The sequence below is a fragment of the Aotus nancymaae genome, unplaced genomic scaffold (genome assembly GCF_030222135.1).
Source record: "Aotus nancymaae isolate 86718 unplaced genomic scaffold, 86718_ANA_hifiasm-v0.15.2.pri h1tg000016l, whole genome shotgun sequence".
NCBI classification, from domain to species: domain Eukaryota; kingdom Metazoa; phylum Chordata; class Mammalia; order Primates; family Aotidae; genus Aotus; species Aotus nancymaae.
This window is the reverse complement of record NW_026988428.1, coordinates 46258982-46281769: the sequence shown is the minus strand read 5'-3', so window position 1 is coordinate 46281769 and position 22788 is coordinate 46258982. Positions and strand designations below refer to the sequence as shown.

Genomic DNA, 22788 nt, shown 5'->3' with positions numbered 1-22788 from the left:
ATACAAATTATATTTTCCATTTATCCCAATATAATAATATATTACCTAAGGAATAATTTCAATAATGTCCTCACCATCTAATGAAAGTGTAGAAATGAAAAAAAGATACCTTAATAATATTCTGGAGCACTTTCTCATTCACCACTGCTTTGTGACACGCTGTTTTTTGGTATAAATCCACAACTACTTCTAAAGACCTTTCAGCAAACGGCACATAATTCAAGGCTACCCATTCCGCCTAGAAAGTAATATTTTCACACGCAGTTAAAAATAAACAGGATGAATTTAATCGTATTGTTTTCAAAGGGAAAGCATATTTGTCTTCAAGTTCAGGTCTTGCTTTTAGGTCAGATTATATTACATGCAAAGATTTCAAAGAGATATGTACTTCGTGAAAAAATAATTTTCAGCCAGGCAAAAATTAAAACTATTGGAAGAAGCACACAGAGCATTCTACCAAGAACCGGGAAAGATGTACTTTATTTGTTGCCAATAGGTTACGACAATTTTAGGAAATTTAACTCACCGGTGCAAATAGTTGGATCTATTGTGATTCCATTGTGTTGCAAGACAAATAGAATGAGAAAAGTTAATACATATTAAAACTACTTTCGGACGATATAAAATTATAATTTTTATGTTGAGTGAGCAAAATCAGCATGTGCATGCATTCAGAAATTTACTCTTCCCCTAAGCCAAAGATAGAATTTGCCAACTATGGCTATAAAAATATTTTATGTAAAATCCAACTAAATTTCACACCAGTAGTGTACAACTTCTTATTTAGTACAAATAGTTTCTTCACCTTGCATGGCAGGTATCTATTTTAAGTAAGATTAGACTTAGGGATTTAGAAGCTGTTTCGTATTGGAATGGGGCAACCAAGAAAGAGGTACAAAGGAACTTAAATTTTTCAAGAAAGATGGACTGTAGAGTAATATGAAAGGCCAAACTTTCTGAAGAACCAGTTGGAAGAGGAAAGTCATAAATAAGGAGAAAAATAACATGGAACTGGTTTCCCAAACAATATTTCTATTAAGCTTATACTGTTAACAGACATCTGTAAGTATATTTGTGAGTGAAAAGTATCTTTTTCTGAGATAATGGAAGTCCATCTTAAGTGGAACTGTATTTATAAGCCATGAAATCTTACAAAATAAATAAAATTTACAGTAAATTACCTGATTATATTTTGCATTTGCAATGTGCTTTGTTTCCAGCTGTCCATACTGTGGAGGTTTACAGGAAAATTCTACAAATGCCAACAACTGGTCAAATATAGCTGGATACATTATCTGCATGTTTTCTGGTCCTACACAAATGGCCTTTAAAAGCAAAATATGAACATTAGAATGCGTACTCTGAACTCCATTAAGTTCTTTACTGTATATATATTTAACTAGAGAATCTTAAAAACTGTCTTATTTTATGTATTATACCATCTTTTCTAAGCCCTGCAGGACAAAAACTATTTTAAACTGTTATAATGTATAGGCTGAAACTGTTAATCAGCTAAAAAAAAAATGTTCTTTTTTTAAAGTGTAATTTACTTCTTAACAGAATAGAAAAAGAGAAAACAAAGAGAAGTCCCAGGCAGTTCTCAGGTTCTACAATCTGATCATTTGTTCAGTAATACAGACACTAGGCCATTAAGGATGTGTGACTGACCACGATGGCACTGATTTCAAATTTAGTGATATCAGTTCATTGAAATGACATCTGATTTCTGCACCATGGCTGGTCCACCAACTTTAATAAATAAACATGTGTGTTACAGTTGGGAAAATAAGTCATCTATGAATATTTGTTTCTAAAAAAAACAAAAAGTATGGATTAATTTTTAACAGGGCTGTGTATATTTAATGTGAAAGGTATCTAAATATATAGATTTGATTCAAAATAAATTAAAATGTTAATATAAGAAAATAACATTTTAATAAATAGTAACTAATGTCTCCAGATTTCTTCAAATAATTTGATAGGAAGAAAGAATAAAATACATCTCATGACACTGTAGACTTTAATTATTCAAATGTGTTGAAAATACTTAAATCTTTTGGAGTTTTTTTATCTAGCCACAAATTTATTTTTTATTTTGATATTTTCTTAAGTCTTCATTTCTCTCTGTGAGAAAAATATTAATATTATTTATGAAGTGTCTAAAATATACTTGTGCTTTATAAGACAAAAAGCATGATCACTTTATGCCTGAGAATATAGGTACCCTTAAAATACTGAACCAAAATTCAAAGCATTTAACATTTTTAAAAAATTTCTTTAAAAATATGTACAAAACTTATTTTATGCACTCCAGGACCTTTATCTTACCAGATAACACATGAGTTTTATTTTCCCTTAGAGGAGATGTAACCATTTAGCTATAATGAAAGTTTTAGCTAAAACTGCACTGACATAGAAAATAGATATGCAAGTGCTGCCCATACCTAAGTTTGACTGTTCTATAATTATAATGTAAGAAAGTAGTATAAAGACATCTAATACCATGTCTCAATATTTTTTTTCTCAAAAGTAATGAAGAATTTGAATAGTAAAATTTATACAGTCTAAAAATTCTCTTTGCTGACTGCTTATTGTCCTACTTTCTTCTTCATTAACCTCTTGCTGGGTCTTAACTCTTAGGAGTAAACAAGTAGTAATTATTGTGGAAAAAGACTGAATTACTCTAAGTGCATTCTTTTATTTTAAATGACTAACAACAACCAAAGAAGCACATGTGGGTACCTGAGAAAACGAAGTATTAACAATTAATGACTTTGATTATACATTTTGATTTTCAATCATCCTTTATAAAAAGAAAATATACTAACAGTGTTATAGTTGATTTATAGAGCAATTTTGGGACTTTAAAATGCATAATTTTGAACCCACAATTTTTTAACAAGAAACTTCATCTAAGAAAAAGTTTTTATGGGTTTTTCTTCAGTATTCTTTAAGTTTGAATATCAGAAAAATCTACAGAACAAACCTGATAACAAATTTTAGTTCAAAAGCTAAGAATCAATAAGCAATCTGGATATTTCCTATAAGTCCTTGAAAGCTCTCTATGTGAAGGCAAGAAAAAAATACTGAATATCTAATTTCTTATATTGTTTAAAGTTTCACTTACTAACTCATTTAATAATAAGCCATTCAGTGTGTGGCACATACTAAGACTTTGCTAGAGAACTCAGAGATGAAAATAACAACAGCTAACATTTACTGGATGTTTAACTCATGCCCGGCACTAAGGGCCTTAAAAATATCCTACCTTAACAAGCAAAAAGTTGTAGATTTATTATTTTTACTTTATAGATGACGAAGCTGAAGTACAGAAAGTTTAAGAAACTTGCCCATGTTATTTAGAAGACAGGGCTTTGTTACACACTCCAAGGGCATCATTCACATACAGTGTGATGCTGTCTCCTGGAGCGCAACTTGGGCAGCCCTGGTGATGAATGCAGATACAGTTTCCAGCCACCTGACTAAGAAGTTTAGCAGTAAATAAGACAGATGCAATTTCCTGACCTCAAGACTTAAGTATAGCACACACAGAAGGCAGATAATTAAATTCCCAGCTCCTCTACACATGCTAAAATAACTTGGCAATAAATAAATATATTAGCACATATAACTATGTCAACTTGGCTGGGAACTGGTGATTTGAGAACAAAGAGAAGACTGAGAACTTGAAGTCCTAAACAATATAAAAGCACTGAGGAAGACAACATAAATGCTCCTCTTTAGAAAGAATACATAATATCAGAAATCAGTTTTTCTCTTAGGAAAGAAAATAGCTTTTAACCAACAAAATGTTTTGCTGGATAACCAATAGTTTAAGGATAAAGTCCAAAAGCAAGTAAATTTGGCTTGTGCAAAAATGTTGTGACACCTGTGGAAGAAAACATAAAAACACTCTGATAATAAAATATACATTTTTCTGTTAGGAGATACTAGAGATCCATCAAAAATCTCACATTCAAGATCTATGAAACATCATTTAGGTGATCATACAATACAACAATGGCTAATGTGAACATTAATAATTTTAAAATAATATAAATAACAATAACCCTTCCTAAGTTTCAAACTGAAGGTATATTTTGTTTTCAAAGCTATTAAAAGCTCAGAACAAATTACTAGTAGTTGGGACAAATGATTCTACTTTTTTTCTCACAGCTAAAGCAGAGTTTTTTAAAAATAAAATTTACACTTTTTTTCTGAAAACAAAACAAAACAAAAACGTTGTTTCTTGTTTATCCTGTATACATATATAAAAACCTGAATCAACGATCTGAATGAGAGTACCAGATTACCGGCATCTCAAAAGGCCTATGTCTTATCATCTTCTTTTCTGATAACTCTTCCATCCCCTGTAGTCTATAAGCAACTTATCTGCATTTCCAAGGGACAGGGGGGAGTAATTATTGACAGGCTACTTTTCTCTTTTCTTTCCTATTGAAAATAAAAATGGATATTTTGAGTTCAATTGTAGAAAACCAATACCCCTACACTGAATTTTTTTAAATGCCAGACTCTCATAAATTTTTAGTTTCTTCACACTTCATGCACAATGCAACTAGGGTTAAACAGATTAAGAACTGCTGCTCAGCTAAACTTCTTCCAGAAGTAATTAAGAGGTATCGTGGTATAGTAGAAATATCACCATTCTCACTGTGAAAATTTTTATCATTTCAGTTGGGTAGCATGCAATCGGTTAATCAGAAATTTAATTTACACTACACAAATGGTTACTGACAACATGTGTGATCAGAATCTAGATCTACTCCAATCTTATTAGAAGGTCTTCACTTTGCTGGACAGGCTGGCTTACTTAGTTGGCATTTTTTGGCTTAGCATTTTGATGGCTGTGAATTGTGCTATCAATTTTTCTTCATAGTCTAAGAAGCACTTCGAATTTGATCTAGTCTTGCTTGCTAATCTGAATTTGCTCAATAATTTTAGATGTTTGAATACTTTTTTTGGTAATAACAAAATACACATAGTAAAAATAAATCTCTTTAAAAAATGAGGAAAAATACTTTTTATAAATTTCTTCTTTTTTAATGTAGGCTTTCAATAATTTCAGAGCTAAATTTAAGCACAGATGAAAAAAATAATGTCATCCCACTGCTTATTAATTTTCTAATCATAAAAATACTTTACTAAAACATTTATTCCAAATATTATATCCTCTTTTGAAGACCTGCATAGGCAAAGCAAAAATCCTGTTCAAGTGAAACATGAGGATGTAGGTAGCTTCTTTAAGATTCAAAATATACATGAATTACCTTTCAAAATATAGCAGAAAACCATCAGTTTTCAAAATACCTAGATCATGACAATCCTCAATTTATCCCAATGTATACATATACAACAATCTTGATGATCTAAAATTTATCCCCCCAAATATATAGCAAAATAAAAAAAATTCAGAGAACTATATGCATTATTACTTAGCCACTAAAATTATATTACCTTTTGGAGAACATCTAAAGCTGTAAGTACAGCTTCCTGTAAACTTGTCAAAACTGCTTCAGTATAAGATGGAAGAATAAAAGGGGATGCATCTGAACTTATTGGGACTGAAATAGCACTGTGCAATATGACTCCCAACTTTTGCAACTCATCCATGTTGAAACCAGTTTTTATGTGTTGGTAGAGAGCTGGAAATATCTGAATTAAAGCTGTAAGAAAAGGCTGGCTAGGAATAAAAGTTAGCTTATCAAAAGTAATAGGAGGCTTAGTACTTTCAGATCCAATTCTATACCAGGTATTCCATGCAGCCCACCATAGATTCAAATCTTCAAGCTCATCAGTAATAATGGGTGGCTCAGAGCTACTATATCTTCCAAGTCTTTCTCCAATGGAATCTGTTCTTACAAATGGCCTGCTCATGCCAGGGCCTGATATGGGCCCTATAAGAACAGGCACAGGTACATTAACTACAGGTGGTGTCTCAGGCTTATCCAAGTCTCTGGCAGGAGACACAATCTGTAAAATTTCCTGGAAGCTTTTCAGAGCAGCCAGAGACACTTCATTGTTTTTGCTGAGTGCTGCTGATTGTATATGGTCAAGAAGAACATCCCAAGCTCTTGAAAAATCTCCTATATTAGAAAGAGAAAAAAAAAAACTATTATCATAAAAGTGATCAAATTTTCTCTTAATATTAGATACTTGAAAGCATATTTGCTTAATTTTTCTGCTTAAAATCCCACAGAACTGGAAAACATATGACTAAGTACTGAGGTACTAACAATGGGAATTAAAATGATCACAACCTAGAAATCTAGCAAAAAAAATTTTTCAGATACAGGAACAAAGGGCAGCAAGAAGATGCCAGATGTATCAAATAATGTTTCAATATTAAAAACAAAACTCAGGTAGGTGATGGGTACATTAAAATCTCAGATTTCACCAATATACAATTCATCGATGGAACCAAAAACCACTTGTACCCCGAAAGCTATTAAATAAAAAAAATTTTTTTAACCCAAAAATATGTATGTACTTATACATATTTATACCATTTCCTAGTACTTCTGCCTAAGGAAAACAGAAAAATAAATCAATGAGATTGAAACAAAAGCATTTCAGTAACATCTTCAGTCTATCCATCTACCTTTATTAATGATTAAGTAAGATGTTCTCATTCTTAATCAAATAATCATTGGAAAAGTTGTAATTTAGGATAGTATAACACATGTTTTATTGGTCTAAATATTTAAGATAAACTATATTACATTCCATAAATCTTAAGTTTATACTTTAGTTTTCATATTTAAGTGATTTTATAGCTGCAGAACTTTTTCTTTCTTTCTTTCTTTTTTAAAGAGATGGTAACTCACTCTGTTACCCAGGCTGGAGTGTCGTATGGTATGATCATGGCTCACTGGGCTCAAATGATCCTCCCACCTCAGCCTACCAAGTGGCTGGGACCACAGCCACATGCCACCATGCCTGGTTAATTTATTTTTTAAATATTTTTTGTAGAGATGGGATCTCTCTATGATGTACAGTCTGGTCTTGAACTCCTGGGCTCAAGCGATCCTCCCATCTCAGCTTCCCGAGTAGCTGGGACTACAGATGCACACCACCATGCTTGGCTAATTTTTGTATTTTTCTGTAGAAATAGGGTTTCACCGTGTTGTCCAAGCGGGGCTCAAGCAATCTTCCTGCCTTGGCCTTCCAAAGGGCTGGCTGGGATTACAGCTGTGAGCTACCACGTCTGGCCAGATTTTTTTCCTACAGCAAACAACCCTAATGGCTTTGTTAATAACATGGATTATTACCTACATACTTGCATTAAAATGATGTAAAAAATTAGGAAAATTGATATTTTCCAAAGCAGTATAACATAAGTAGGCTATGAAACATGTAAAATAAATAATAAAGGTTTAAGGACTTTCATTTTGCAAAGGCTATAAATGACTAGATTTTTTTTTAAAAAGGGACAAACCCAAATTCCTGAGAAAGCAGTCAGTTAATAAAAAAGCTTGAAGTAGGTCTGCTATAAAACAATAGGTACTATCTGTCTACTCTGGACAAACTGTAACACCTGCCTAGTTATATGCATCTTCCCCCACCACACACTTTTTATTAAAAATTGAGGGCTGGTCGCAGTGGCTCACGTCTGTAATCCCTGCACCTTGGGAGTCCAAGGCATGTGGATCACCTGAGGTCAGGAATCCTAGACCAGTCTGGCCAACATGATGAAACCTGTCTCTATTAAAAATACAAAAATTTAGCTGGGCATGGTGGTGGCACCTGTAATCCCAGCTACTCAGGAGGCTGAACCAGGAGAACTGCTTGAATCTGTGAGGCAGAGGTTGCAGTGAGCTGAGATAACACCAGTGCACTCCAGCCTGGGCAACAAAAGCAAAACTCTGTCTCAAAAAAAAAAAAAAATTGAGGTAAAATTTACATACAATAAAAAACACAGAATTTTAAGTAAACTGTTCAAAGAGTTTTGACAAATTACATTTTAAAATTAACTATCTAATGGTTAAAACACTTCTGCCTGTTGCCATCACAGTTTAAAAGTCTCATGAATCATTGTATTTGCCTATCAGAATGGTGACCTAATATCAGATTTAGAATATCCTGTGCCATTTAGGGAGAAAAACCTCTGCAATTCCTCTATTAACATATTTTATGTCAGAGAAGGAGTCTTCTTTAAAAGAACAGATATAACTATATATTGCATGTGGTTCCGTTAAAAATATAAAACTTACTCTAAAATAACAAATATCGTTTCCTAGTCTTCAAGTTATAAAAAAAAGATCAAAGACATTAACTATCTTACATCTTCATTTTTAAAAATCTAAATCTATTAGTTCTTAGCTTTTAAGATAAATATCATGAAGGTACTAAAAACGATGCTTATTTTGTTAAAACTTTGCAAATGTATAATGAAAATTTGTGCATTTCACTGTATGTACATTTTACATGAGGAAAATCTCAAAATTTAAAAATACATATACCCAACATGCAAAATGGATCAGATAGCATAAATTATTTGTTTTTGAAAAACAGGGGGGAAAAGTGCATATAAAGAACAATATACAAAAATGCCTATGGAATGAGTAAATATGCTTGTGCTTTAACACAAGGAAGTTTAAAAAAAGCCCAACAATTTAAAAAATAGATAAAATAATATGTACAACATGCTTATAACTATGTACAAAAGTATCTCTGTTCACCTTTTTCTACCACCACCAGCACTACCACCAGAATTAAAAGTATACTCGGCAACTGGGTTTCTCAGTCTCGGTACCACTGACGTTTCTGGTTGGATAATTCTTCGTTATAGGAGGCTGCATTGTACGATGTGCACTGTAAGATGTGTAGCATTAACCCCTGCCTCTACCTTCCCCAGAGGGCAGTAACACTCACCCCTTCCCCAGTTATGACAACTAAAAATGTCTCCAGAGTTGATAAACGTCCAATGGGAGTAGAATGGGCCCTGTTTAAGAACCACTGATAGGCCACCAACAGCTTCCTAACCAGTCTAACAACACCCTGCCATCCTTCCTTGTTTCCATTCCATTCTACATACACACCTAAGATATGCACTTTGTGATCTTTTTGAAGTGCATATCTGATCATGTCAAATCATGAATTATATCTTGTAATTGTTCTTAGGATGAAGTCCTAACTTTTTTTTTTTTTTTTTTTTTGAAACAGGTTTTCACTCTGTCACCCAGGCTTGAGTGCACTGGGACAATCCTGGCCAACTGCAGAAATCTCCATATCCCAGGCTCAACCAAGCCTTGCACCTCAGCCTCCCAAGTAGCTGGGACTGCAGGTGCACACCACCACATTCGGACGATTTTTTTTTTTTTTAATTTTTGTAGAGACAAGATCTCATTGTATTGCTCAGTCTGGTTTCAAACTCCTGGGCTCAAGCTACCCTAATGCCTCAGCCTCCCAAAGTGTTGAGATTATAGGCAAGAGCCACCCTGCCTAGTCTCCTAACTTTCTCCTAACACACTGTACATGATCTGGATGATATGGTATTTCCCTACCTCTCAATCTTGTTGAGAATCAAACTCTTATTCTCTTCATTCTAGACCTTTAAACATGATAGGGTCTACCATCTCTTTTCCCCAATCTTCTCCTGTCTTTTTTACATTGTCTTATTGACTATAAGGCTCTCCACACTTCATCTTACCCTTGCCTGATGAACTCCTACTTACCCTTCAGATCTCAGGAAAACTATAGCTTTATCAAAGCCCATGTGGAACTCACTGGCCAAGTCACGTACCTATTGAAGCTCACAATGTACCATTCCTTTGCAACATGTCACTGTAGCAATTTTGCCTTTATTTATGTAATTATGGCTCCTCCTTCATGCCCATAATAGCAAAAATGATGTGTATTTTGCCTTTCATTGTATTCCCTAGAGGCTAGACCACAGTAGGTACACATTAAATAATTTATCAATGAAATGAATGAAAACACACATGCTTACACATACACCACACATAAAGACTAAGTTAAGATCGATTATTCTTAGGTAGTAGCATTGTATATGAACTCTAAAATAACTGTATTTTCTAAATTTCTTTTAACATTAATTACTTGTATAACCAGAAAAAAAAAATGTATGTGTACCTAAAGGTTGCAGCAAATATCTTCTAGTGTTGAAGATCCTTGCTACTCCAGCCAACGTTAATACCCATGTCTCAGCCCATTGCTTCTCTGCTGTGTCCCTTGAATGATGAATGAGAATATTGCCACCTCCAGACTCAATCTTTTCTTTGTCTGCAGTGGTAGAGGACTCTCGAACTCTGTCCAGTAGATGAAAGAGTACCTAAATATTTATAAAAATGTCATATAAAAAGCATCAATAATATAGCTTAAGTAATAGCATAGGAGCAACAGCATAGTAATCTAGAAAGTGTTATAAAAATATACTTGACAATCTTATCAATCTCTATATATTGGAGGAAACTGACCAACAGAGGTAATTATACACTCTTTTTTTTTTTTTTAAGAAGTCTCACTCTGTCACCCAGGCTGGAGAGCACTGGTGCGATCTCAGCTCACTGCAACCTCCACCTCTTGGGTTCAAGTGATTCTCCTGCCTCAAACTCCTGAGAAGCTGGGATTACAGGAGCCTGCCAGCACGCCCAGCTAATTTTTGTATTTTTAGTAGAGACAGGGTTTCATCATGTTGGCCAGGCTGGTCTCAAATTCCTGATCTGAGGTGATCCACTCACCTCGGCCTCCCAAAGTGCTGGGATTGCAGGTGCGAGCTACAGTGCCAGGCCTTAATTATACATTCTTAAGTTTATCATGGAATACAAAAAATTAAGGCTAGGCACAGTGGCTCTCATCTGTAACCCTGGCACTTTGGGAGGCCAAGGTGGGCAGATCGCTTGAGCCCAGGAGTTCGAGACCAGCCTGTGCAAAAATGGTGAAGCCCAGTCCCTACAAAAAAAAATACAAAAATTAGCCAAATGTTGTGGTATACATCTGTAGTCCCAGCTACTTGGAAGGCTGAGGTGAGACGATCACCTGAGTCCCCACGTGAGGTTGAGGTGGCAGTGAGCTTTGATCATGCCACTGCACTCCAGCCTGGGAAATGGAGTGAGATCCTGTCTCAAAAAAAGAAATTAAAATTAACTGGATAAAATATATGACTTGTTGAGGTATCAATGGAGGATCTATGGGGTAATGTATAAGAAAAGCACAAAGCTAAGGAGAGGAGTCCAGGACAAAAGTACAATTATCAGAGATGGCTCGTGCCTGTAATCCCAGTGCTTTGGAAGGCCAAAGTGGGGAGGATTGCTTGAAGCCTGGAGTTTGAGAACAGCCAGGGCAACATAGTGAGACTGTCTCTACAAAAAAAAGTTTTAAAATTAGCTGGGCCTGGTAGTGTGAGCCTATAGTCCCAGCTGCTTAAGAGGCTGATGTGGGAGGATCACTTGAGCCCAGCAGGTCAAGGTTGTAGTGTGCTATAATCTGACCACTGTGCTCAAGCCTGGGTGACAGAGCAAGACCCTATCTCACACATACAAAAAAGACCAACTGTAGGATATGAACAATTTCTGTGTTCTCAAAGGGTGGTCCCTGAACTAATACCAGCAACATCAAATACCACTCAGGAACTTGACAGAAATGGAAATTCTCAGACCTCACTCCAGGCCAAAATAATCAGAAACTCAGGCTCGGGGAGAGCAGACAACAGTGGCTCAGCAATCTATGCTTTAACAAGTCTTCAAGGTGATTCTGTTACACTCTAATGTTTAAGAGACTGAAGTAGAATAATCTGGAAATGAATTACAGAAGATAAGACAATGCAAGGAGTGTGAGAAAAAAATCATTAACAATTAGGTAGCAAAAAGATAAAAAATGAAGTTGCTTGGAAAGAAAATAAGAATCAGAAAAGTATTAGATTAAAAACAAACTGTAAGGGAGAATTAAGCATGTCTGTGATCTCAGGAGGAACTATGGGATGGAACTGAAATATAAGACAGAAGGAAACAGGGCTTTTACTAAAATACACATAATTTTGTTACTTTAAAAAATAAAAATTAAAAAGTGAAAAAAGAAAACAGGGCTTTGGATTATTTTATTTGGGACCATATAATGTTATTATATATATATATATATATTTGAGACAGTTCACTCTGTCACCCAGGCTGGGATGCAGTGACATGATCTTAGCACACTACATCTTCCACCTCCCAGGTTCAAGAGATTCTCGTACCTCAGCTTCCCAAGTAGCTGGCATTATAGGAGTGCACCACCACACCCAGCTAATTTTTAAAAAATTTTAGTAGATATGGGGTTTCACCGTATTGGCCAGGTTGGTCTTGAACCCCTGACCTCAGGTGATCCTCCTGACTCAGCCTCCCAAAGTGCTGGGGTTACAGGCGTGAGCCACCATGCCTGGCCTATTAATTTTTTAAGAAAGTATTTTGGGGTCTATTAATTTGAAAAACTCACAAAAGCAAGTGAAAGGATTATAAACAGAATTCTATCATAATAGAACAGATGGAACAAAAAAGAAGAGACTTTTAGCAAAGAGGAAATGATTACTAATAAGCTGTTGATTCTGTTAGGATGTTTCAAAAGAAGAAAAAACTGAAACTGTAATTTAATGAATAAACATTACATGTACAATATACCATTTGGAGGTTACTTTTATTTGGTGAGTCTGCAAGTAAATTTCATTGCTATTAATATTCTTCTGGTTTATGAAATTATCTTTTGATTCTATTTAAATTACATATCTACAAGTAGACCTCAAAAGTAAAACAAACAAAAACCCTAAAAGCTTTCCACTCTATTGTAAGGGATTGATTATCCTTTGTGGTTTAGTAACTCCTAGTTTTTACCATTTGGGAAAATGGGGGGAAAAGAGAGACAAAGGCAGAAATCAAGAGAGTGACAATAAGAGATGAGAACAGAAACAGATAAATGAGGCTGTTAATATTTAATTTGCTCTGTGTGAGGTACAATTTACAACATGACACAGCTAACATTTCCTGTTTTGTCAAATATACAAACGCATGGAAATTCTTTAAAAATTAAAAGAAACAAGTTTAAATGAAAAAGTATTAATATAAAAGCAAGTCTCATTAAAAGCTGACAGTCCAATCTATTTTACAATACCTTCCAAATAACAGTGTGCCAGGTTGAATGCTGTAATAAAGTTCCATGTGCACCAATCGTAGAAAACAGAGTTTGCCCTGCACTCTTCCTGACAGCAGGACGAGGATCCACGCATAGTTCACCCAGTTTTGCATAAAGACATAACCACAAGCAATCAAATGGTGGTGCAGGGTGGAACGGCCGATTTAAAACAACTCCTTTCTCCTCTGCCTGCTTTTGCTGCAATGCCTCTTCCTTATTTAGTTCTTTTTCAATAGTTTCCCCTCGTTGGAAAAAATAATCTGAAATATTCCACTAAAAAGCAAAGTAAAAAAATATTAGCTTATTCAAGGTTTCATTTTAAACACATAACTATGCAACATGTGGTTGTTTTACCTTTCACAGTAAAACTTTAAAAAGATTACTTCAAAAATCTCTTTCCTAGTAGACTAAGTTCAGTGAAACATCTCTTCCTCTGTCAGTATCTCTACATGATTTCAGGAGAAAGTGGAGAACAATCTTCTGCTAACATTTATTTTTTTACTTTTTTATTATAACAAATATCAAGAACATACAAAAAACCAAGAATTGTATAATGAACTTGAACATATTGATGTATCTACCACCTAAACAATTCCTTAATATTGTTTTATAAGTTTGTAATTTCACACAAGTAAAGAGCAATTACTATTTCTAAACATACATTATAATTCATTGTCAACCACAGTACAAATTAATAATAATTATGCCAATGGTTAAAATGTAGAGAATCCAGTACTGTGAACATAAATGTAAAATAAAGGAGGTGCTATCCAGCAGTAATTTTTGCTGAACTAGCCACCCACTCTTCGGGAGCAATTATATATGCAACATGCTTACGTTCTTTCCCATGCAAAAATGGGAAAAATAATAGTAATAGTAAAATATAGTTGTCCCTCAGTATCCGTAGGGGATTGGTTTCAGGACCTCCCACCCCATATCCAAATCCACAAATCCCCAAGTCCCTTATATAAAATCGTGTAGTATTTGCATATAGCCTACACACATCCTCCCAGATACTTTAAGTAATCACTAGATAACTTTTAATACCTAACACAAGGTAAATGCTATCTAAATGGCTCTTATACTGTATTGTTTAGGTAATACTGACAAGAAGGTCTATACATGTTTAGCACAGGCACAACTATCTTCTAAAAAAAAAATTTCCATTTACACTTGGTTGAATCTACAGATACAGAAGCCATAAAAATTGAGAGCTAAATGTAGGAAGAGCTGAATGTAACTTATCCAGCTTGTGAGGAAAATTTTAAAGTTCAAATTTATAAAACTTCTGAGTTTTAACATACACTTAGAAGATTCTAAATAACTGCCTTTAAATATATATTGAAAACAATTCTGTGCATGTTTATTTTATGTAATGTTAACAATTGTCTAACCTTCATTACAGGGATATCTTGCTTTATTGCTTCTCTTTATTGTGCTTCACAGATAATTGCAATTTTTATAAATTGAAGGTTTGTGGCAACCCTGCATTGAACAAGTGTGTTGGTGTCATTTTTTCCAGCAGCTTGTTATCACTGTTTCTGTGTCACATTTTACTAATACTTGTAATATTTCAAACTTTTAAATTATTATTGTGTCTGTTATGATGATCTATGATCGGTGATCTTTGACGCAACGATTGTAACTATTTTGGGGCACACAGCCGCACCTATGTAAGATGGCAAACTTAATGTGAGTTTTCTGTTTCATCGTCAGCTTGTTTCCTCATCTTTTTATTTTTTCTCAGGCTTCCCTATTCCTTGAGATACAACAACAGTGAAGTCAGGCCAGTTAATAACCCTACAATGACCTGTAAGTGTTCAAGTGAAAGGAAGAGTTGCATTTCTCTCACTTTTAATCAAAAGCTAGTAATAATTAAGCTAAGTGAGGAAGGTATGTTGAAAACCAAGACAGGCCAAAGCTAGCCCTCTTGTGCCAGTAAGTCAAGTTGTGAATGCACAGGGTAAGTTATCGAAGGAAACAAAAAATGTTACTCTAAAGGATAAAAAATGATTAAAAAGTACACCAGCCTTACTGATGACATCAAGAAAGTTTTAGTTGTCTGGATAGAAGGTCAAACCAGCCACAAGATTCACTTAAGCCAAAGCCTAATCCAGAGCAAGGCCCTAACTCTTCTCAATTCTATAAAGGCTGAGCAAGGTGAAGAATCTGCAGATGAAAAGTCTGAAGATAGCAGGGGCTAGTTCAGAGGTTTAAGGAAAGCGTTATCACCATAACCTACAACTACAAGGTGAAGCAGCAAGTGCTGATGTAGAAGCTGTAGGCGAGTTATCCAGATCTACCTAAGATCACCGATGAAGGTGACTACACTGACCAACAGATTTTCAGTGTAGACAAAACAACCTTCTTATTTTACTTTTTTAAAAGAGACAAGGTCTGGCTCTGTTGCCAAGCCTGGAGTGCAGTGGTATGATCATAACTCACTGCAGTCTCAAAGTCCTGGGCTCAAGCAATCCTCCCATGTAGCTAAGACTACCGGCGCACATCACCATACACAGCTAATTTTTAGTAGAGATGAGGCGTCTCACTTTATTGCCCAGGCTGGTCTCAAACTCCTAGCCTCAGCAATCCTCCCACCTCAGCCTCTCAAAGTGCTGGGATTATAGGCATTAGCTACCACACGCAGCCTGAAACAACCTTCTTCAGGAAGATGTCATGTAGGACTTTCATGGCTAAGATAAAAAGTCAATGCTTGGCTTCAAGGCTTCAAAGTACAGGCTGATTTTCTTGTCAGAGACTAATGTAACTGGTTCACATTAAAGTCAAGTGAAGATTTCCTTTGTATATACTATTGTTTACTAAATCCTTTCATGACAAACCCTTCCAGCTGTTACAAGCCAAACTTCAGCTCAATGTATGAAAATCATTTCAAACATTTTGCTATTAATATTTAAGTGATGTTATTTAATCCTTCAGGCAGATGTAAGTTTGAAATTTAAAAGTCATATAAATAATTTGCAAAGAGCTAAAAGTATATTTGCTTAGCATTCACTCCCAACTGAATAACAATGATTTCTAAATTACATTATATTCTAAGGACAATGATACTTACCAATAAACCTATTGAAGTTAAACTAATATTAAGTTCTTGGTTATGGAGACCAAAGCTACCTGCAACATCTACAACTATTTGTAGGCAAGTACATGGCATTGTTGGCAGAAAATCTGTCACAACCAACTGAAGACACTGGAATGCAGTTCGTATCAAGGATTCTCTGAAAACAAAAGAAATGTATACAGATGCAATTATTTTATTTATTTATTTTTGAGACAAGGCCTTACTCTGTCACTTAGGTTGGAGTGCAGTGGTGCAATCATGCCTCACTCTCAACCTCCCGCGATCATATGCTCCTCCAACCTCAGCTTCCCCAGTAGCTGGGACTACAGATGCACACCACCATGCCTTTTTTGGTGTGTGTGGAAACAGGGTCCCACTATGTTGCCTTGGCTGGTCTCAATTTCCTGGGCTCAACTGATCCTCCTGCCTTTGCCTCCCAAAGTTTACATTTACGATTACAGGCCATGAGCTACCACAATCAGCTTTAATTATGCATTTAAAAGAAATATGTAAAAATACCTATCTTAGAATAATTTGAATGAAGTAAAATTTTATTTTAGAATTTAAGCAAGAAACTCTTTCCTCATATAGATCATAAAGTATTTTAACATTTACATAAATGTAAAATAGATACACTTACTTAAATTAACAAAAACAAAGAAGCTTGCAGGTAATAAGAGATAAAAACAAATTAAAAAAATAAAGCATTAACATCATATTATTTCTATTTGTATTTCATACCAACTAACCGAAAAAAAAAAAAAGTAGACAATAAATGAGAATGGGAAGTTAGCCAGTTACTTTTCTCCTCACTGTATCCCTGGTATCTAGTAAAGTGCCCAGTACATGTAAATACACACAATTTACTGAAAAAGAGCTCCTCATTCTTTTATATCTATACTACATCTTATTTAAATCTCCAAAGAAAATAAAACCCACATCTAGTCTGTGAGAAAAGAGTAAATTTTGAATTTCAAATAAAGATAACAAGAACTATTTGGTTTTGGAGAAAAATTCTGATGGTATAAACAATAATGAAAATGGTAAGGATAATTGCTAATACTCTGAATGCTTAGTATGTCACATATTTTCCAAGTGTTTTACACCTATTAATTCTTTATATCCTTACTACAATGCCCTATGTAATATACCACATTATAGGTTGGGAGAAGACACTTAAGCTTGATCTAAGCTGATCTCTTTTCAATTTAATCATCTCAATATTTTGTAGTCCTTAAAGAATTTTATTACTATAAATATTTAAGATAAATTAACTTTCCATAATAGTCTCAAGCATCTTGGTCACCTACAACTCCTTAACTAGTCATCAAAACAAGACAGTGTGTTACTACAGAATTACAGAAAAATATATCCAATGTCTGCTGAATCTCTCCACTGCAATCTCCTACCCCAAAAGTTAAACAAGTCCATATGTCCCCTCCAAATTTGTTCTTCCTTGTGTATTCCCTATTTAGTTAATGATACTACCATTCCCCACTAAACTGCCTAAGTCAGAAATCTGGAAGACATTCCTGATTGCTAATTTTTCCTTTGCCGACAGTCTATCTGTTAAGTAGTTCAAATCTATCTCTTATTTCTAATGAGCACTCGTAGGCATTCTCATTTCCCACCCTCCCCTCCATGATGCTGTCACAATTATATCTATCATATTCATATGTGATTACATCACTCCTCTGCTTAAAATCCCAAAACGTCTTTCAACTGTATTCAGTATACATTCAAAACATTTATATAAGCATATAAAATCTCCTTTGTAATTTTGGCTCTGTCCTCCTCCTGCTGAAGGTTACTTCTTTTGTGGCATAACAAACTACAGTAATGTACTGCTTACTGACGAGGATATGTTCTGAGAAATGTGTCATTAAGCGATTCTGTCGCTGTATGAACGTCACAGAGTGTACTGACACAAACCTAGATGACAGAGCCTACTACACACCTGGGCTGTATGTCATAGCTTATTGCTCCTGAGCTACAAATCTGTACAGCTTAGCTTGCTACTGCCCTGAATAGTGTAAGCAATTGTAACATGACGTAAGTATTTATGTACTGAAGCATATCTAAACATAGAAAAGGTACAGTAAAAATAGGGTATCAAAATCTTATGGGACCTCCATCATACATGTGGTCTGTTGTTGACTGAAACGTTAGGGGACATGCAATTATACTTTCTTACTAGGATTCTATGTCTAGGGCAGGAGCTACTTACCTATGTAATCAGAATAACTATCAAGCATTGTAATACACTAAGCACAGAATAAATGTTTAATAAATCAAAAATTAATGAAAAGGTCACTTTAAAGCAATTACTGACTGCCTCATATATATAGTGAGGTCAAGCCCTAAATGCTGTTTCACATCTTATCAAATAATGTATTTATTTTAACAAAACAAAACTACCCCATCTTTGGATGTGTTACAAAATTTGTTAGGCTGTTTCATGTATCTCAGCATAAGTAAGAATCATGTATTCTTGCATGAATGTCGAATAAAGAGCAATTTTTTTTATCTTTCCAAACCAAAAGTGATCTCTAAAAATTTCCTGTAACCACTTAGGGGTAGAGTTAAGAAAAACTCTTACAGATCTTAGCCTTAAGCAGTAAGAACATTAAAAAAATGACCACTATTTCAAGATTTTAGGATGGAGTCCTTTTCTACCTCTATCATTTTTATGTTAATTTTATTTATATTTTATTTTTCCTATTTTTTCTCAAATAACTTTAAACCCTTACCCTTGAACATTTCTGACTGCTCCCATGTTTATTTTTCATATATATTTTTTCTCAAATAATTTTACATACTTACCCTTGATCATTTCTGATTGCTCCCATGACTCCAAGCACTAATGGCCATCCAGGCCCAAGACTGTCTCCCTGACTCTGCAGAATCTGCAACACACATTCTAACTGCTTGAGTCGAATATCTGGATGATTAATATTTGACATCTCCTTTAGTGGGTTCAATAAAAGCAACTGCAGCCTCTGAAAAGGGGCCAAGAAACTAATTAGAAAGAGAAGTTCAAAAAATACAAGAAGACTTTTCTGTTGCTTTTTAAGTTTAAATTCATTAAATTCATCTCCATTCAGACTACCATGGTAAATAGAAATTTTTTTTTTTTTTGGATGGAGTCTTGTTCTGTCACCTAAGAGACTGGAGTACAGTGGAGCAATCTCAGCTCACTGCAACCTCAGCCTCCTTGGTTCAAGTGATCCTCCTGCCTCAGCCTCCTGAGTAGCTGGGATTACAGGCATGCACCACCATCCCCGGCTAATTTTTGTATTTTTAGTAGAGACAGAGTTTCACCACATTGGCCAGGCTGGTCTTGAACTCCTGACCTCAGGTGATCCACCCACTTTGGCTTCCCAAGGTGCTGAGATTACAGGCGTGAGCCACCATGCCTGTTTAGAATTATTCTACTAAAATAAACATCAAATATCATTTATCCAACGATAATTATTAAAGGCAAATCTATCTCTATTTTTAAATAAGAGAAAAAAACCTTCAAGATGTTAGATTTTAAGTAAATGGGTAGTTATCTTACTTTAAAAGATACTAATTATAAACCCATAAATAACAGAAATGAACTTCACTACAGGAAATATATCTCTAGCTATATTTGGAGAGAGGAAATCAATTCCCAATTTCTAAAATGACCTTTCGTTTACTTTATTAATGTATATCATATGTATTTAAATTTAAAATTCTCAAGCATGATGTAGTAGTAGAAGCTATAATACTTCTAAAAAACGAATAAATGTAGCAGATATTAACAGAGATGACATAAAACCACACAATTTGTTGGAAAGTTTAAAAAAAAAGCATTCTGTCTATCCCTTTCAGCATCTGAAAACCCTTGTTTCATTCTTAACTTTCTTTTCTCCAGGGGATTCATTTATTTGGTTCATTCACTGAATAAACATTTCTAAGCTTTCACTATGCACCAAGTATTAAGCTGGATGTTGAGGATATCAAAATAAATGAAAAAGGGTGTTTTTTTTTTTTTAATTCAAATTGTTTCAGAAGAACATATGAAATCACTAAAATATAAGCTCTGTAAGCTTTATCTTTTCTGTCTTGTTCATCATCCTATTCCAAGAGCTGTATTCAAAAATTATGTGTTAACTGAATTTCTGGAATACAATTATGATACAGTAAGATGATGAGGGCAATTGGAACGGTTATTAAATGCCTCATTCTGTGCTTGCTTCAGTAGCACATATACTAAAATTGGAATGATACAGAGATTAGCACAGCCCCCATGGAAATTTGTGATTTACTCCATATTTTTATTTAAAAAGTTAAAAAATAAATAAATGCATTGTTCCTACTCAGTCTTGAAACAATAAAACTTTGGTAGACTTTTTAAAAAATGAGTACAAGGCTGGGCGCAGTGGCTCATGCCTGTAATCCCAGCACTTTGGGAGGCCAAGGCAGGTGGATCTCAAGGTCAGGAGTTTGAGACCAGCCTGACCAACATGGTGAAACCCCATCTCTACTAAAAATACAAAAATTAGCCAGCCATGGTGGCGCATACCTGTAATCCCAGCTACTTGGGAGGCTGAGGCAGGAGAATCACTTGAACCCAGGAGGCAGAGGTTGCAGTGAGCTGAGATCACGCCACTGCACTCCAGCCTGGGCGACAGAGTGAGACTTCGTCTCAAAGGAAAAAAAAACGGGTACAAATAATAAAGAAAGTCAGGACATAGAATTCATGACAAAGGTAAACTCTGGAAGTAAAAAATAATTTAAAATTATGTTAAAATAAAAATCTACTTCATTGTGCTTGTTTCTTCTGCCACTTATTTTCTCCCTATGTAAGGGTAGTGAGAGAGAGAAAAAAAAAACCAGAGACAGGTAAAGACCAAAGCAAAAGAGGCTCCAAAACAACACTTTAGCACTGCATAAATAGGAAAACTTATGACTATGAGACCAATCCTAGGTAATTTAACTTAGTTTAGTTTAACCTTCTGTAGTTTAATCTTAGTTAAACTAACTTAGTTTAGTTTAACCTAAATTAGTTTAACCTTAATTTAACCTTCTGTAAGAGATTCAGGGCCTACATATAAAATGGAATATTAAGTTAAAAACCCCACTCTTAGATACCATCTACTTGATAAATTAAGAAAAAAATCACATATGGAGGAGGAAGAGTTTATATTGAGTATTTTTTTTAAAAAAAGGTAAGGTTTTTATTACCTGGTTTTGTGAAAGTGGAGGATCATGGTTAAATGATAATCCTGCTTTAATAAGGGAAGTTAAAGCTTCTGCTCCCCATTCTCTCATTCGAGAGTTTGGATGCTGGCAGACCTGAAGGTATATAAAATTAAAAGTTTAATTTGTATACTTCAGCTATAAATCACACATCAATTTTACATTTTAAAAGTTGTATTAAATATTCAATAAGCATTAGAAGAAAAATTATACCCAAAATGTAAGTAAGCTTACCTTCTGAATAAGGGCAAGAGCAAGCAATAGAGAGACAGAAGAAAAAAGATGAAACTAAAACAATTCACAGAAAAGAAAGGATTCCATAAAAGTAAATTATATATCATCAGGGTAAACAAAAGAAGCAAGCTAATATCAAGGTTCTTAATTTAATTTCATTAATCAAATAATATGTCAAAATTCAAAAAACTTTATTGGTTGCCCTTTGATGAGACCATCCAATAATGAAGAAATCTGCATAAAGCCTTTAATCATTCATGAAAGTAATCCCAATAAAATGGGGGGAAGTTCATGTACATCTGTTTTTCTTATTATTTTATTTATTTATTTTTTTTGAGACATGCTCTCTCACTTTGTTACCCAGCCTGGAATGCAGTGGCACAATCACAGCTCACTGCAGCCTCAACCTCCTGGGTTTAACCAATTCTCCCCATTTAGCCTCCCAAGTAATTAGAACTACAAGCATATACCATCAAATCCAGCTAATTTTTTAAATTTTTTGTAGAAATGGTGTCTCCCTATGTTACCCAGGTTGGTCTCGAACTCCTGGGCTTAAGCAATCCTCCCACCTCAGCGTCACAAAGTACTGGGATTTTAGGTGTGAACTACTGAAGTCAGCCTGTTTTTCTTACTAAGAATAAGACCTTTCCTAGGTTTCTAAATAACATGAAAGGACTATGGTAACCTAAACCTAAACTGTACACAAACACATGTAGTGGCAGAAGCAGGTTGTTTTTAAGCAGAAACTATTCAGAATCACCTCAACCTGAATGTAAGACAATGTAAATCCAGGTAAAATTCTCCGGCACTATCTATAATTAGTGATACCAAACCATTTTTCCCTAGCAGAAAGCTATCTCATCATCAAGGCCAAGCACAGTGGCTCACGCCTATAATCCAAGCACTTGGGAGACTGAGGTAGGCAGATCACCTGAGGTCAACAGTTCAAGACCAGCCTGGCTAATATGGTGAAATCCTATCTCTACTAAAAATACTAAAATTAGCCAGGTGTGGTGGTATGTGCCTGTAATCCTAGCTACTCAGGAGGCGAGGCAAGAGAATCACTTGAACCCAGGAGGTGGAGAGTGTAGTGAGGTGAGATA

The 22788-nt window shown here is 34.8% G+C and overlaps 1 protein-coding gene and 1 pseudogene across 5 annotated transcripts in view; one reads left to right on the top strand and one right to left on the bottom strand.

The window, feature by feature from the left end:
• MON2 (MON2 homolog, regulator of endosome-to-Golgi trafficking) overlaps window positions 1-22788 on the bottom strand; it is a 136043-nt gene that overhangs the window by 30983 nt on the left and 82272 nt on the right. For 4 of the 5 annotated variants that reach the window (XM_064377288.1, XM_064377292.1, XM_064377291.1 and 1 more), the window contains 9 exons: window positions 21437-21547; window positions 19046-19221; window positions 16217-16379; window positions 13123-13416; window positions 10114-10312; window positions 5476-6104; window positions 1182-1325; window positions 527-544; window positions 110-238 (listed from right to left, as the gene is read on the bottom strand). In XM_064377288.1, coding sequence (XP_064233358.1) covers window positions 110-238; window positions 527-544; window positions 1182-1325; window positions 5476-6104; window positions 10114-10312; window positions 13123-13416; window positions 16217-16379; window positions 19046-19221; window positions 21437-21547 — 1863 coding nt within the window. The remainder of the gene's footprint in view (window positions 1-109; window positions 239-526; window positions 545-1181; window positions 1326-5475; window positions 6105-10113; window positions 10313-13122; window positions 13417-16216; window positions 16380-19045; window positions 19222-21436; window positions 21548-22788) is intronic. The other variant, XM_064377289.1, reaches the window with a different exon arrangement.
• On the top strand, window positions 20438-20528 carry LOC135275506 (U6 spliceosomal RNA; annotated as a pseudogene).